Genomic DNA, 12639 nt, shown 5'->3' with positions numbered 1-12639 from the left:
TATATTACCTGTCTTCTATCCATTTTCTGGTTTAGAAAAAGTATTATTAAACTTTAAAGGGAAAATTAGTCTCCAGATTTTATACTTTTTTCTTAATTTTAAATTAGATCTTTGTAATTTATTTTATTTTAATCAAGTCCTTATAATTTGATCTATTCCATGTTAATTCTTAAAGGTTAAAATTATTAAGAATGATTAAATTTTTAAAGAAAAAATTTTTAGAGTTTATAGAAAATTTGATTCAATTACTTTTGGCCGAACAAGAAAAAATAAAATTTGATTGAATACAATGTTTAAATTTTTATTAATTTATTATGAAAATTCTATATGTATAAAAATTATTTAGAATAATTATATAAATTTTCACTTATAAAAATAATGAAATTATTTTTAAATTTATATAATATTTTAACAAAAATATAAATTTTTTAATTTTATTTTTTTAAAGAAAAAATTCAAGGATTTTAACTATAAAAAATTAAAAAATTTAATAGATCAAATTATAAGGACTAGAATATAATAAAATAAACTTTCAAAAATTAATTTAAAATTGAAGAATATAAGGACATGGAAATATTTTTTTTCCAACTTTAAATATCACATTATTATTGAATAAGTCAATTTTTATAAACAAAATACATGCAATTAATTAATTTTTTTTAAATCATAAGAGCCAAACGATCCCATCTCTCTATTTGTATGCGCCTTCACTGCCACTCATTCTTTCTGTAGCACTAATCAATCAAACCTCTCTCTCTCTCTCTCTCTCTCTCTCTCTCTCTCTCAAACGTATCATGGAAAGTGATGCCCAGGACATCTTTGGCTCGTTCTCTTCATCTTCATTATCTTCTTCACCATCATCTTCATCATCGTCTTCAAACTCATCAGATTCTGCAGGTACCAAGGGAGACTCATCAAAAAGTGTATCAGATCATCATCTGAATGTTGATGATTATTCCTGCAACAAGAAGCTGCAGATCAGAAGTAGTGACGAAAAGAATAACAATAACAATCATAATAAGCATCCAGCTTACAGAGGTGTGAGGATGAGAAACTGGGGAAAATGGGTTTCTGAGATTCGTGAGCCCAGGAAGAAATCCAGAATATGGCTTGGAACTTACCCAACTGCAGAAATGGCGGCTCGAGCTCACGACGTCGCCGCTTTAGCCATCAAAGGTCATTCGGCTTACCTCAATTTCCCTCACTTGGCTCCGGAGCTTCCCCGGCCGGCCACCACTGCTCCTAAGGACATCCAAGCTGCAGCCGCAAAGGCTGCCACCAGTGTCTTTGAGGTGGTGGTGGCTGCTAAAACGCATTGTCAAGCCGACAAACCAGAGTCAGCTGAACCGGTCCGAGCCGAGCCGGCCTCATCTTCAATTACTCGAGACCGGTCTAAGGAAGACGAGGCTTTGTTTGACTTACCAGATCTTTTCACTGATGGCAACAATGGCCTTTGTTCTTATTCTTCTGCTTCTTCTTCTTCCTCTTCTTCTTGGAATTTTTGTGCAGTTGATAGTGGTTTCAGGCTTGAGGAGCCATTTCTTTGGGAAAACTATTAGAAACTACTTGTCTTGTGTGTGAAAAAATAAATAATAAAAAAAAAGACTCTTTTGTCTTAAATTATAAGATATTTTTAGAAGAGATTTAGTATTTCAAAATATAAAATACTTTAATAATATTAAGATTTTTATTAATAGACTAATTATTTCAATATATTTTTCTCTCTCTATTTGATTGTTGTCCCTCTCTTTTCAATATATTAAATTATGATATTTTTAAAAGTTAATATTTTGTTTAAAAAATAAAGTTATTAAATGTATTTAATAAATTTTATTGATATATAAAATTTTATTTTAAAGTATCTTATAATTTAAGAATAGAGAGAATAATAAATTTTGGACTTTTTCAAGTAGAGAACCCATTTTAAAAAAGTTGATAATGATTTAATCTTTAATCTTTGAAAGGGTGTATATATATATATATATGATCTAGACTCTAGAGTGTTACTATTCTTTTTCTTTTTTCCCGGTTTACATTTTTTTTTTTGTAGAGATTAATTCGATTGAAATGAAAAAGCATAGGAAAAAATAATATGCTTATGATAAGATCAGCCTCTTCGTTATAAGTTCAGGGTATTATAGTATATTCAAACAAATCATGCTAAGACATATCATTAAAATTTATATAATTATTTGGTTCAGGTCAGTGAATTTAGCCTAAAGGGAAAGAATTTAACTCACATAAAATTTAAAGATATCTTTAATCACCATAAAAGTGAAAGAGGCTTATGATACTACAATTTTTTAGGACTAACCAGGATGGATTATTTAGTAATCTCACCTAATTAAGATATCAGTAATTACTAAAAAAACCATGAAAACTCTCTTTTTATTACTGTGAATGATATTTACTGAATCAGGAAGAGTTATTGGAGGGCATCGATTAATATATTTTTCTCTAATTACAGAAATAATAAAGTTTAAGAAAAATGATATTTTTGCTTGATTTAGATTCCAACATCTTGAGGAAAGTTTAATGCAGCTGACTGTAAAGCTAGCCAACCTGAACTTTAATTTCATTAAATTATGTTTTCTCCTTTATCTTAGAAAGATACCCAGAAGATTAAATGCATCATACGGTAATCATTTCTTTATCAGTTGGTATTACTAATATTTAAATAAATAATAATCGACAACATGGTGTGATTAATTATATGCAAATACCTAGAAAGGACTCACAAGGAATAATATTTTACTTTTGCAAAGCATATCATCAACTTTTGTGTCATGATTAGGAATCAGAAATAAAATTAATCTAATTATTCCAAAACCCCATGGACACACATGTAGGTATCCAAAGAAGGTGACAGCATCATTATCTAAGAAGAGAATTTACTTATATGTACTTAAAGTTTGAAAATTAAACAAAGGGAGAATGACACATAGGTTTTAAAGAAATTAATTAATTCAACTTATTGTGTTAAATTTTAAGTTTAATTTTTAATTTTATAATTTCATTATGATAAATTTACAATTTATGTTTCAAATTTTAACAGAAAAATAAATTTATTTATTTTTTAATTAAGTTAGACTCTAAAAAATAAGTTACAAATTTATTACAATAAAATTGTAAAATTGAAAAACAAACTTATAAATTTCTGAAGTTTAACATTTAAAATTTTAATTGAATTAATTAATTCTTTTAGAACCTATTATTTTATTCTCCCTTAAATATGTCAAAGTGTATAGGGCCCATGTTTCCAATAAGCCAAGACCCACTAAATAAGAAGTGCTGCGTGACATCACTGTTGCAAGAAAAAATTAATTATGAAATGAAAAATAATTATAGTATATTATTTTGTTCCATCATTAATATCAATGTTACAAAAGTTGAATTGGAATGGCTAGTTGAGCTATCTTAGTCTAATTTAGAGCAATCCAAAAAGTTAGAGTTGATAAAATTTGATGAAGAACCACGATAGAATAAATATACTTTCTAATCCGGTTTTGTGTTCCAATGGGTTTAGAAAATCTCCACTTCCTAGATCAGTTGTGCCTTTATAACAAGTTTAGAAAGTCTACTTCTAAACTGGTTAGTGTTACAGCGAGTTTAGAAAATGAGCTTTTTTTTTTTTAAAAAAGTTTTGTTTAACTGTTTCATTAATCCCCTATTTTACAGAGCATTTTCAATTATCACTCCCAATAAAATATAGATATACAACCACCAGTCGAGTCCAGTATTAAAAATATAATTAAACAATAACATAAACCTTTCAACAATTCAATATCTAATTCAAATCAAATTCAATTTAAATCTAAACTATGTACAAAATGAAATCAAGTTCTAACAATTAAACTCTAACATTATTATTGAAATAACTAACAATTCAAGTCAGAAAATACACTATTAAAAAAATAACAACGGACTGTCAATTTTTCTTTAAAATAAGATAATTAGTGAGAAAATTAGAGACTGATGAATCTCTCTCTAAAATTAAATAATTAGTATGAGATTATGTCCCTAGCTAATTACTACAAAAAAATTGACTATTGAAAATGAATTTTAATTAATTATATATTTAATTATTTTTATTTAAAAATAAAAATAAAATTTAAAAATTAACTAAAATATTCAAAATAAAATTATTTAATATTTAATATTTTCTTTATTTTAAATTCATTTTCCTTAAAAAATAATATTTTTATTAAAAAATATATAATATAAAGAGTCATATAAATACAAATATAAATATTTTTCACATATTAATAATTGAAAATAAAATTTAAAATACTTGTACATTTTTATAATATATTATTTGATATATCTATATAGTTAAATAGTATATATTTAATTTTTTATATAATGATTGTAACTGCATTTTAATTTAATTGGCAAAGAAAGAGAACACAAAGTTTGATAAAGGTATGAGGTCAAAGGTTCAAGTTTTGATCTTAAAATAAATATGTAACATATTTTTAAATATAGGTATATTTAGTAAAGGATTATATACCTCACTAAAATAGCGAGAAAATGTTTGTTACTAAATTTAGTAAGTTTTTTTTTTTTTTTTGCAATGCCACTTCCTTGCTAAATCGTTTTTTTCTAGTAGTGATGACTAAACTAACAATTACAATTTCTACACTAACTAATACAATTGAGCTCCGATCCATAAAATGCTCTATTCACCATTGCTTAATCTCGTTGATATGCTTTTCAAAAAATGGCCCAGTAAACTTGAACATCTAAAAGGGCAAGACTAGAGTATCATATTAGCAATTCCAGTTGAAAAAAAAAATAGCACAAAAGTTTTTAAAAATACATTTACCTCTTAGGTGAATGAAGTCTTGTGTAATATCACAAACAAACAAACAAACATGTAAAGTCTTATCTTTAATGTGATCCATGTAGGGTCTTTGAGCAAGTTGGTGCATCCTCATTAGCTCTATCTTCAAAATTATTACAAAGTCAATCACTTATCAAAGTCACAAATGAAGCTTCAACTTTTGCAGAAAGATGCTTACTAGTTCATTGTCTTCTTTAGATTAATCCTTCTCAACTTTATAGTGAAAAGATTACCAGAAGAGGACTATGTAGCTCTTTATAGCAAGAAGCGCCAACTACAAGTAGCCACTATAGAAAAACATTATTAGGGATTAGAGAAAGTAAATTTAAAACATAATCACTATGAAATGCAAACCTTTTTTTTTTTTAACTCATGAATATATGGTGCAATGTAGCACTTTTTTTCCCTCCTTTCTGGTAAACCTCTCGAATATGTATGCATGTCTCAACTTGGGAGTGTTCCTGGCCTCTTTGGTGTGAGCTAGAAAAGGAATCCCAACTTATTATTTTTGCTCGATGAAACTAGTCTAGAACTGTTAAATAATTATTTTTAATTATTTCAAAACCAGTCATAAAGACAATTGGTCTTGAAAGACCAAAATAAATTTTTAGCCAAAAGTTTTAAACGTTTCTACATCAGTATTCAAGTTAACACGTCTAGAAAAGAGAAAACAGCTAATTTAAAAATAAAAAAATTAAAAGCATCTAAGTCTAGACTTTACTTTTTGATTGGTTAAGAATCCGTTTAAAAAGTTGCTTGCCTCGTCAGTTATTTACCAAAATGTCACTGCTTCTATTTTATTAACCATCTGCACAAAAACTGTTTTAGAAAAGGTGGTTTAAATGTCATAAATTGTGCTAGTGGTGATGGGATGTATGTTTAGACTATAGATGTATGTTTAGACTATGGACATCTTTATTAGTTTCTACAGCTGATTTTGTTTACTTTCTTTTGGTATATTTATTACTTTTAAAATTAGAAGGTTGTAAAAAATAACAACTTTAATTTTTTTTTTCTTGTATTTGAGAATGTTTTAAGTTTTTCTTTCTAAGCATAGCGGAAAAATGATTCTTCTATAATTAATTAAAAAATATTCCCCCAATAGTTCATCAAAATCTCATATATTAGATGAAAAAAATACCTTTTTTCAGATAATATTATTAATTTTAATTATATAGGAAAATATCATGAAAGGACCTCATTTTAATCTTCCATTCTCCACTATTTGAGACCCTAAATCATTGTCCATGTTTCATAATACCATTAGTCAATTCAATTTAACAAGTCACCATTGATGTAGCACTCAAAGTTCCAATAATTATCTCCAGCTCTTTCCCGCAACGAATGGTTTTGCGGCAGCAAATTAACAAGCCAAATAAACCTGACCCACAAATTATGTATAACTTGCTTTCAAGTAATATACTAAATTTGAAGATAAATTAATGATAAATATGATTTAGAGTTCGTCCCAAATTAGCACAAAGGTCAGAAAAAGAACGCGACAACAACTAGCAGCATGATCAAATTCACGATTATGGCCTTGTGCATGGGGATTCAGAAATAGGGTCTTAATTTAGTTTATACATGAGATGTATATATGTTGATTTGATTAAAAAAAATGAAGACTAAAATATATAAAATTTTAGGAAAATATCAATCAAAGATTATTGGAGAAAATTTATGTCAGTTAAGAATTATTTATTCTCAAAACTCGAATGAATACTTGTCGATTAAGATTAATTTTTTAATTAATAAGTATCATTTAAATTTTAACAGCAACTTATTCTAAATTAATAATAGTTTCATCCAAACTTTAACAACAACTAATCTTTATAAATTTCTTTCAACTATCTTTCATTGCTATTTTTCCTAAACTTTTCTTAAAATTTTGGGTCATGTATGTTCAGTGAACTGTCCTATATATATATATATATATATCTTGTAATCATTTAACAATAAATCTTCTAAATTTTCAAATTTGTACGGAGATCTCACTAATGTTAATCAATCTATTATTTGATTGGGTTATAATTGAGCGATCCAATTAAAGATAACTTTTCTAAAAAGAATTTTTGAAAAATTACTTTAAAATCTCACACAAGACAATCAATTACTTCATGATTCATTGACCACTAAGCTTGGGAGAATGACAGCACAAATGTTGAAGGAGAATGACAGCATATTTTCTAATCGACTAAATATAAAAGTTATTCTTTGTTAATGATAAATGTTAAAATGCGTTATTTTTAAAAGTTGAAGAGGATTATTGGTCCAAAAATAAGTTTAAGGTCTTAGATGCACTATTAAATCTATATAGTTTAGGAGTTAATTTGTCATTTAACCTTTTATTCTACCAAGACCAATTATCAAATTTCAAATATCAATATACTATAATTATCTCTTCACGAGTCGAACTTTTGCACATTTTAAAGTTTAGTTTATTATAAATAATTTTTTTAATTGAAAAAAATATGACCAACATGCTTACACTATAATAAAGTTAATATATGTTTTTCTACCAAAAAAAAGTTAATATATGTTTATTGTCCGGAAGCAAAAGAGTCAAACTATTGGTGAGAATTAGTTTTATAATTAGGACAACACAAGATTGAATCAACCACCAAGAGAGACAATTAATGGAATTGTTGATTACGTGATGAAATTCACAAATTATAGGTAAAGATAGATCTTAGTGCAAAATGGTTGGAACAATGAAGCTTCAAGTTATGAGGTTAGTTAATAATTTTTAGTACTTAAGAGAATAACATTTAATCTGAAAAATCTTATTCATGGTTGTTGTATTTGTCACCAAAATCTTAGGCACGAGTCAATTTATAACATATGTCTTGTACTGCGGGAGAGAAAGTTCAACACGTAAAGAGGGGGAAAAAAATTCAATATAGCTAGATAGATTATTGCTATTTTGGTGATCATAGTAATTTGAAAATTTTTCAAAATATGTTATAGTTTCTACTTTTATTTTTATTCCCGTTTAATTGACGGTATATACATTTGCAAACGCTTTTGGTGTTTGGAAAATTATTGCTTGAAAATGGAAATTAGTTCTCCAAATGTAATACTGGCATTAATATTATGATGTTGGAAACAAAAGAAAAGGACCCTGGACCAAGGTTATGAAACTCATAAGTTCAAATAAACTCATGATCAGTTTGTAAACTCAAATTACAAATTCATAAAAAAGTATATGATTAAATGATTAAAATATAAAATATAATCATAATTTCATTTAAATATATTTTAAATATAAATCATTAAAGTTAAATCCATCTATATTGATAGATTATCATACTGAACACAGAAATTTCAAAATAAGACAATTTATTTTGGGTATTTCTTATTTTCTTTTTTAATATTATTTTTTGTCTTTTGAGTTCTATTTTTTTTAATTGGGTTCTATTGCTGTTATGAATCTAGTTTCATATAATATATACTTAACTCACTCTACTCAATAAAAAAATCAAAAAGTTTAGTGAGTATGTATGTGTATTTTATGATTTTTAATTGAATTAGATATACAATTAATTAGAATACTTCTATTTTTAAAAAAAATGTCATATATTTTAGAATATAAGAAAATTTTTAATAACAATTGAAATATAAAATATTATTTTATATTTGACTATCTTTATTTAACATTATCTTCTTTTTTATATTTCAACATTACAAAAAATATTCTCATTTATAAATTTTTTTATTTTATTTAAATTTTATTTTTATATTAATTAAATCAAGCCAATCATGGATAAAAGGTATCGGTACTAATTAAATTTTTTTGAAAATGTATAATTAAAAAGGACAATGATATATACCTGTTATTTATAAATATTTGATTAATTCTTTCTTATAAAAATATGGGAAAATATAGCTTTTGGTTAATGTATTTTGCTTGCATTTTAATTTTGATCGCTTTATTTTTTTTTTGTATTTTAGGTCTTATTTTTTTTTTCGATCCCTCTTTGATCCCCACACTTTGTTCATAGAGGGACTGAAAATAATAAAAAATAAAAGTGTAGGATCTAAAATACTAAAAAAAAGTACAAAAATAAAAAATAAAATATAAGTAAAGTATAGGAATTAAAAGTTATGCTTTTATTTTTAAATATAAATTGAATAAATAAAAAAATCTAGTTGAATTTTACATCATTCACCTGCTGTGATAGTCAAAATAAATTAAAAAAAAATGGCTGCATTAGAAGATTCAAGTAATGATAAGGTAGGATTTGCTTCACTTGAAATAGTGGTGATTACACAACTTGCAGCTCAGCTGGCATTCATACAGTCATATCCTACCGACTCTCAAATTGCCGAATTAATTAATAAGTGTGTGTGTGTGTGTGTGTGTGTGTGTGTGTGTGGGGAATGGGGATAAAGTTATCCAGATAAGCAAAATAAATCAGGTCCACACACATAGACTTAGCGTGCAAGCAGATAGTCATAAAATATCAAGTCTTTTGCTTGTACCCGAAGCCTATTTACTTACACTCTAATCTTTTGATCCTACGGTACAATTTTAATCCCAAATAAAGATTTACTAACAATTTTTCTTATTAACAATACATATAAAATAAATAAATAAATAAGTTGGACAATTGCTTTCTAAAAGTTTCGATCCTCTGGATCTCCCCTGCGACGTCCACTAGTTGCACGTCTTGCAATCGACATCGTATAGCCATTTTAAATCTCATTTTCCTTGTCTCCCTCTATCTTTAATTTTTTATGACAAAATTGCTTCATGAAATGAGACATTTTGATATTTAAATTTGATTATATATTTATATTCATCATATTTATATATATAATAAAAATTCTATAAAAAAGTATTATTTATATGGGGCATGAATTGTATAACTTAGGGAGCATTACACACAAGACCCACCCAAGACAATTAATTATTCCAAGTTCCCTTGATAACTGAGTTTAGGGAAATGATGACTCATTAAAATAATTCTCCCTATAATTATGCCCATATTCTACATAATATACGTACCTCATCAGTCATTAGTGAGAGCAAAATACATGATATGGATGGTGAAGTTATATGCACGAGCTAAAATGTCAAATGCATGAAATTTTTCTGCTTCAAATTACGTATGTTATTATGAAAATGCAAAAAGAAAAAAAGAAAAAAAGTGCAAAAGATTTTGATCCATTTATTTCTCGTATCATTTTTCTTTAAAAAAAAACAAAGATTCAGGCTCTTAAAGTTATATAATAAATAAAACTATATTTTTATGTAAAGTAGTACAATTTGTAAAAATATTGACTTGTTTTATTAATTTCAATATAAGATATATTTATGTAAGGGAAAAATCTATCAAGATCTATAAGAGAATAAAATAATAATAAAAAATAAAATAATTATAATCAAATTAGTTATAACCACCCTATCCATGTAGGATAATATACACAATACAAAATCTAATATTGCCCTATGTTACTTCCCACAAGCTGAAGAATGTATATCAAATATGTCTAACTTGGATAAGAGATTATTAAAGGGACCAGCTTAAAGAGGTTTGGTCTAGATATCAATAATTTGATTCTTAGAGCAAATATGAAGCAAATGGATGATGCCAGCTTGAAGCTTATCACGAACAAGATGATAATCCAACTTGATATGTTTACTGTGCTCATGAAAAGTAGAATTAGAGGTAATATGAAGAGCAAACTAATGATCACAGAAGATCAGTGCAGGAGAAAGATGAGAGATATGAATGTCTTGTAATAAACATAACAACCATTGTAACTTACCAGTCAGAACCAAAAGCTTGATATTTAGCCTCAGTAGAGGAACAAGAAATAGTGGATTTTTTCTTCAAGCACTAGGAAAATAAAGCTTTGTTAAAAAAACCACAAAAGCCAATAATGGAGTGGTGAGAATCAGCACAAACGGCCTAATTAGAATCACATGAAGGCTTCAATTTGAGACTAGAGTCAAAAAAATAAGCCCTTGCCTAGCGAGGACATAAGTTAACAAAGAACATGATGAACAGCTTGCAGATGAGTACTACATGAATTAGACATAAACTAAGACAATTGCTGGATAGCAAAAATAATGTCAGGGCAAGTGGTTGTCAAATAGAGGAGATAACCAATAAGACACTGATAAGCATATAGATCATCAATAAGAATATCATCATCTTTAGAAAGCTTGGCAAACCTGTCCATAGATGTAGGAGCTAGTTGATAGGCATAAATACCAAAGGAATGTTCAAACTATTTCTAGACCAAGAAAATGGTGAAGCTAGCCCAAATCCTTGATTCTAAAAGAATGATCAAGAAGACTTTTAATATTAGCAATTTCATCAGAATCATTACGAGCTAAGATAATGTTATCAACATAAACTAATAACATTGTAAATGAAAAATCATTTTTCTTGACAAATAAATAATAATCAGCTTTAGACTAGAGATAACCATAAGTAAGAGTAAATGTAACCTTAGCAAAACATTGGCAACTAGCTTAACCATAAAAAGACTTTTGAAGTTTGCAAACATGGTTGGGTGATGGAGAATTAAAACCAAGAGGAAGAGCCATAAAGACCTCCTTATCTAAATCACCATAAAGGAAAGCATTATTGACATCTAATTGCTCTAAAAGCCAAGAGTTGATAGCTGCCAAGGCCAAAACTAAACAAATTGTGGTTAGTTTAGTTGCAAGTGGAAAAGTATTAAAATAGTAAATCTCCTCAATTTTTGTGTAACCTTTAGTGACCACATAGGCTTTACACTTGTTAAGAGAATTGTCATCCTTAAACTTTTTTTTAAACACCCATTCAAAAGTAATGGGATGTTCACCTGTTGGGAGTTCAGTTAAGATTCATGTATTATTTTACTCAACAGTAAAAATTTTAGCTGGCATAACTTCACTCCATTTGAGATATTTCATTGCCTGATTATATGTGTTAGGCTCAAAGCAAGCAAATACAGAAAGAACAAAGTATTTGTGGGAATTAGAGAAAGATGATTATGAGAAAGGACATAAGTTAAGGGATAATAGATACTTGGACTAAGAGAAGAAGATGGTGTTGAGGCGATGTGTGAACAATGACAATAATATCACAGTTAATATCATAGTGATGGGATAAAGTACGCAATTAATATTGCTTTCATTTTTAAGACAAAGGCAATGGAATGAAGTTTTAGAAAACAATTTATTTATAAAGACCGAGATAATATATCAAATCACTCTTTTTTAAATTTAAGGACAAAGTAAAAAAATGATTTATTTCTAAAATAATTTTATTATTTGAATTAATTTTCCTTAAGTTTGATGAGTTCGGTAAAAGTGATTTATTAAAAAAAAATTGAAAGAGAGCATATGTAGATATCCAACAAAATGCGCCTATGATGCGTCGAACAATATGCTGTATACGGAAGTCTCATCATTTTTACAAACAACATATTCCTATTTTGTGCGAACAATTTTTCTTTCTTTCTTTTCCCCACCTCTTTTTGACAGGGGGGATATTTTTTCTTTTGATAGAAAAGGAAAGACAAATGGGATAATTTTTCTAACATTATCTTTTTTTGTCATAAGGTTTAAACTTTAAACTGGACACTAGGATCTCTATTACTATCAAAGCAATATATAGCACGGTGACCAACAGGATTGAATATAGAGAAAAATGTTAGTTTTTTTATAGTATATTACTCCATTTCTATTTGTAAGATAAACTATCACATTTTTTTACATAAGCAAAATCATATATTTCAATAAGCATTTATTACATATTTTTTAAATCACCCCTCATAATTTACATTAATAAAAAATA

The 12639-nt window shown here is 27.2% G+C and overlaps 1 protein-coding gene across 1 annotated transcript; it reads left to right on the top strand.

Annotated features, from left to right (window-relative positions):
- The first annotated feature begins 747 nt into the window (after positions 1–747).
- On the top strand, positions 748–1620 carry LOC129291629 (ethylene-responsive transcription factor ERF034-like). The gene has a single exon (XM_054929100.1). It carries the CDS (start codon positions 795–797, stop codon positions 1557–1559), a length of 765 nt encoding a protein of 254 aa, XP_054785075.1. The 5' UTR covers positions 748–794; the 3' UTR covers positions 1560–1620.
- The last annotated feature ends 11019 nt before the right edge of the window (positions 1621–12639 follow it).

The sequence above is a fragment of the Prosopis cineraria genome, unplaced genomic scaffold (assembly GCF_029017545.1).
Source record: "Prosopis cineraria cultivar Desert tree isolate PC_DT_omini unplaced genomic scaffold, ASM2901754v1 PC13, whole genome shotgun sequence".
In the NCBI taxonomy this organism is placed as follows: domain Eukaryota; kingdom Viridiplantae; phylum Streptophyta; class Magnoliopsida; order Fabales; family Fabaceae; genus Prosopis; species Prosopis cineraria.
Note: the sequence above shows the minus strand (reverse complement) of the source record. Positions and strands in the feature narration are given on the sequence as shown.

Bases quoted from the DNA above. Each gene is read 5' to 3' on its own strand.
- LOC129291629 (XM_054929100.1), top strand. From the start codon at position 795: ATGGAAAGTGATGCCCAGGACATCTTTGGCTCGTTCTCTTCATCTTCA.